The following is a 5,147-nucleotide window of genomic DNA, read 5'->3' as shown; positions in this document are numbered from 1 at the left end:
AGAGATCTGTACGTGTATAAGGGCTTTGTCCGTGCTACTGATTGCTAGTCTGAGATAAGTTCCTGTAATGTGGAACTAGTTGCTTTGGTATGAAGCGTTGCTATAGCCAGATTGCTCATTCTGTTACAACCGCTGGCTTGTTTTCTAAAATACCACACTGTTAACTATAGCAGCATTGTTCCCTTGGCCATGAGATAGAGACTCCTTGTCACCTACTGTAAGCAACGTTCTGGGCACTGAGGCCAAAGGAGGTCTGTGATGAGGAAGAATGCGACAGTCCTTGTAAAGCATCGCTATGGTCTGGATGTGTCCCCGAGACATAATGGTCAATGCGATAACGTGAAGTAAAGGATAATTATGTGTCCTTTGACACTGGTTAAAGAAGACATAACTACAGTTAGACAGGAAGAATACATTTCAAGAGCTCTATTGTACAGCAAGGTGACTACAGTTAACTCCTTTCTTTTATTTATTTATTTTTTTTTTTTTGAGATGGAGTCTCACTCTATCGCCCAGGCTGGAGCGCAGTGGCACATTCACGGCCCCTGCAGCCTCGACCTGCTGGGCTCAGGCGATTCTTCCTTCCGCCTCAGCCTTCCAAGGAGCTGCAACTATAGGCACATGCCACCACTCCTGGCTAATTTTTTTATTTCTAGTAGAGATGAGGTCTCGCCAAGTTGCCCAGGCTGGTTTCGAACCTGTGGCTCAGGCAATCCTCTCACCTCAACCTCCCAAAATGCTGGGATGATAGGAGTGAGCCACCGGGCCGGCCGTCAACTCCTTTCTTAAGGTCTTTAACCGTAAAGCGTAAAGACAGTTCAAGCAGCTGCAGTCAGACCGGCAGAACCTCCTCAAGGAAAGAGACACCCTGTTCACAAATGAGGTCCTGCAGCTCCCCACAGCGCCGTGCAAGGTGAGCTGGCTTGACTACTTGGCCCTCGGAAGGGAAAAACAGGGCCCAGAGGGAGCAGCAACATCTAACCAGGACATGAGAGAAGGGAACAAACGAACAGCAGAAGCTATGCAAGCACCCCTGAAATCTGCCAGCACACAAAAGGTAATGCAAGTGGGTGAAATGGCAGTGGGAAAAGAAGAAGAAAATAAGCATAAGCCCCTTCAAACTGCAGGTCAACAAGTGTCCTCCATCGAGGAAGAGAGCCCAGCTCATACAGGGAGAGGCCAAAGCAAAAGACGAAGGCATTAAAATGCTGTCACCCCATAGCCAAGTGGAGAGGTCTACGGCAAAGCCAACTCGAGGCCTCACACCCAGGTTTGACACAAGGGTCTTCCACAAGGGTCTTCTGTGCATGCCAGCAGCCAGTGTGGCTTCACGCCGTGTCAGGGAACGGCAGCCCTCTGGTCGGCAGCACAGGGATCTTCCTGGCTGTGCCAGTGGGTGGTGGGGGGAGCGTGCTGCCCTTGGCCAGTGACTTAAAGCGAATCCAGAGGCCTTGGGAGACATTAGAAGCTCTTGTCCAAAGCTGCAGACCCCCATGGAGCAGCCAGATTTGGCAGGATGGACCTCCGATGGACACTCTGGGGACACCGAAGAGACTTCTTCACCTTGGGCTGACTGCTGGTTTGAGTGTGACCTTCCAGAGCAGGGAGTGGCACTCCTCTGGGGAATCCAGGAAGGCGGAGCCAGGGTTCTTCACATCAGGCACGGCTGCTGTCCAGGCCTCCCAACCCAGGTGACTCTGGCCACTGCCTGTGGCCTCCAAGTGAAGGAAACTCCCTGTGGTCCTCCCAGTTGAGCCCTCCTCCCTGCTCCCACAGCGGCGGCCTTCTGCCTCCTGGAACTCAGCAACCTCGTCGCCCCACCCCGCCTGCCACGGAGGGGGCCTGGAAGAACTCCACGCTCTCAGGAAGAGGGCTCACTCACCCTCCTCGGAGAGCCCTGGCATCTGGCCTTTCCGCTCTGTGTGTTCTCGAGGCTGGGAGGTTAGGCCCCGAGAAGGGAGCACTCCAGGTCCTGAGAGGGCATGTCCAGGGGGCGAGGAGGGGAGCCAGACACCTCAGGCCTGGACGGCAGAGCAGGGCAGGTCGCAGCACTGACCACAGCCGCAGGACACGCATCTCCCCTCCCACCACGCTTCTCCTCTGCTTCCTCCTCCTGCTCCTTCTGGGGGGAGTTCTAGATGTCATTTTGGAGCCTTTCACCCGGTGGGAAGTGAACTTTTGAAGTCTCTGTCTGTTGGACCCACTGGTTCTTTACGAGCTGACTGGGGAACTGTGTTTTGTGTTCAGCCCTGTTTACCAAAGAACAGGTGTTGGTTCGAAGGCAGCTTTCATGTCTTGCTCCTCGCTTTATTAGGAGTAATTTGGAGTGGGGGACTGCAGGGCTTAGATTCGGTTCAGGTTTTAAGCGACTAAACACAGGGTAGCCATCTCTAAGCTATCCGCGGTCCAGTGGTCCCTGCCAGGTCCGTCCGCTCTGCAGAGAGCACTTTTTTCTGGCCGGATTTATCGGGGAGTGGGAGGGGGGTTGCCCGGCGACCTCCTCCTCCGCGTGTTCCGTCTGTCCCCGCGGCAGGGATTCATCACTCACAGTCAGCAGTGAGAACTTCATGCTCCAGCCAGCCACTCTGCCCCAAGGCATCTCAGGCTGTGTTCCAAGAACTTGGGAACTAGCGTTCTCATTTTCGGGCTTGGGGGCACCGTTTTCCCGGGTACAGTTCTGTGCTGTGCTTTGTGTGTCTGTCACATGGCCACTCTAGCAATTCAGTCTTGTTCAAGTTAAATTTAAGTTGTTTTATTTTTCATTTTCCTGAGACTTTCATACCTATTGTTTTCTTGAGTAAGGGTATTTCTAATCTGGTTTGCTCTCATCAGAGCTACTGAAAAGTACCTGCTTTCAATAAATTCTGGTTCAGTTGTGTTTTTTAATCAAAAAAAAAAATCATTAAGTCCTGAGAGTGGAATCCTTGTGGCAAGGATGAGAGTCCACACAGAAGGGCCTGAGGGAATGAGCTTGGCCCCCTGTTTGCCCTCCTGCCCCCTCAGCACCCCGTGGGCATGCAGCAGCATCGCACCATGTGGAACAAAGAGCCTTCCCCAGACACTGAGGGCTGGCACCTTGATCCTGGACTTCTCAGCCTTCAGAGCTATGAGAAATAATTTTATGCCTCACTTATTCATCAAAGGCATTTGTCATAGCAGCACAAAGGGACTAAGACAAGAGTATATCCAAATGAAAAAGATACATAATAAACATAATAACTAAGTAAGTTTGTGGAAGGGGAAGAACAATATGCATAAAATGATGGAGCATTTCTTACTAAACACAAATAACTAGCTCAAGCGAACCACAGACCTAAATGTAAGTGTTAGTGAACTCTTAGAAGAAAACACCAGAGTAAACCTTCACAGTCTTAGGCAAGGCAATAATATCTTAACTATGACATCAAAAGTACAAGTAGTAAAAGAGAAGATTGATACATTGGACTTTATCGAAATTAACAAATTTTGTGCCTCAAAGGACACCATCAAGAAAGTGAACAGACAATCCACGGTCAAGGAGAAAACACTGGCACATCATATATCTAATAAGGGGCATATATTCAGGACATATAAAAACACAACTCAGCCAGGCTTGGTGGCTCAGCCTGTAATCCCGCGCCTTTGGGAGGCTGAGGTGAGTGGATTGCCTGAGCCCACGGGTTCGAGACCCGCCTGGGCAGCGAGACCTCATCTCTACAATAAATCAAAAATCAGCTGGGTGTGATAGCACACACCTGTAATTCCGGCTACTCGGAAGGCTGAGGAGGAAGGATCGCCGGAGCCCGGCAGGTCGAGGCTGCGGTGGCCGGGAGCGGCCACTGCACTCCAGTCTGGGCGACAGAGTGAGACTCCCACTCAAAAAAAAAACAAACAAAAAAAACTGCACAAAACAAAGACACCTTTCCTGTCCCCTGAAAGACCCACACTCATCAATCTCGACAGTTAAAAAGAGTGGTAGTAGTTTTTATTCCCTATTTTCCATATTTATTTTTAGTGATGGAGAGCAAATTTTATGGCAGCAAGTGTTAATTCATTTCAGTGTTTGTAAACTTGAAGAGATACACTTATCTCTCAACTCAAAGTGTTTTTTACAATAAGCACATTCACAAGTTTATAGATGAAAAATTCAAGGGGTGGGTGGGAAATAGGGTTAGATTATCCTGCAGCCCAACAATACCATAAAGGATTCAAGTTCTAGCTTTCTTTTCCCTCATCCAGCATCCACTCCATCTGAAGGCTCCTTCCACTCATAGTTGTGGATTGACCGCCAGTAGCAATCAAGGTTCTATGCTTCCTTTATTCATGTAGATAAGAAAAAGCAGATCGTTCTCCTCCAGACTCCAAACAAAACTTTTCCCCTTCCTGATTGGGCCCATCATCGGCCATCTCTGTACCTGTAATTATTGCCAGGAAAATGCTTGGTGCTTATTGGCTTAAGCCTGGGTACACTCATCACTGTCAAAAGGGATGGGATGGCTATGATTGGCTTAGGCCAGGGACTGGCAAACTATGACTGCAGGCCCAATCCTGCTTGCCTGCTTTCAGGAAGTTGAATTAAAACATAGCCATGGTCGTGGTGGCGGTGTCTGTGAGTGTGCCACTGCACTCCAGCCAGGAGTGAGACTCCAACTAAAAAAAAAAAAAAAAGAATCATGTTCTTCTCTACATATTATCTATGGCTACTTTTGAACTACAATGGCAGAGTTCAATAGTTGCAACAAAGACCATAAAAGCCCCCAAAGTCTCAAATATTTACTATCTGGCCCTTTATAGAAAAAGTTTGCCAACTCCTGGCTTAAGTTAATGTGGTCCCACTTTGGAGCTGTGTTGGATTCTCTAAATTATGATTCTGTTACCTAGTGAGACAAAGTTTGAACTCAATGTGGATCTCTTCATGTGTCAACCTAAGGTTATTTTTCCTCTTGTTCTTTCCTAAGCACTGCTAAAAAAGAAACAAACACACCAGCTTCATTGTGAAAGTCTTTATTTTTAAAGCCCTTTGACTCATCCTCATTTCTCTCTACCAGATTGATTGATATCAGCTCCTGACATTGATCTGTGTTCCACCCATGGCTGTATGTCACTTGGCTGAACTGTCTTGAAGTTATTTTTTAATTTTATGAAACCAAACTACCCTAACTGTCTGC

The 5,147-nt window shown here is 48.4% G+C and overlaps 1 protein-coding gene across 1 annotated transcript in view; it reads left to right on the top strand.

Annotated features, from left to right (window-relative positions):
* Window positions 1–258: 258 nt before the first annotated feature.
* The window catches only part of LOC103262609 (proliferating cell nuclear antigen-like), a 20,310-nt gene continuing 15,421 nt past the window's right edge, over window positions 259–5,147 (top strand). The window contains 3 exon segments of the mRNA XM_021713468.1: window positions 259–344; window positions 814–1,057; window positions 1,318–1,587. Coding sequence (XP_021569143.1) covers window positions 259–344; window positions 814–1,057; window positions 1,318–1,587 — 600 coding nt within the window.

This window comes from Carlito syrichta, unplaced genomic scaffold (genome assembly GCF_000164805.1).
Source record: "Carlito syrichta isolate Samal-C Ts95f unplaced genomic scaffold, Tarsius_syrichta-2.0.1 Scaffold304564, whole genome shotgun sequence".
NCBI classification, from domain to species: domain Eukaryota; kingdom Metazoa; phylum Chordata; class Mammalia; order Primates; family Tarsiidae; genus Carlito; species Carlito syrichta.
Note: the sequence above shows the minus strand (reverse complement) of the source record. Positions and strands in the feature narration are given on the sequence as shown.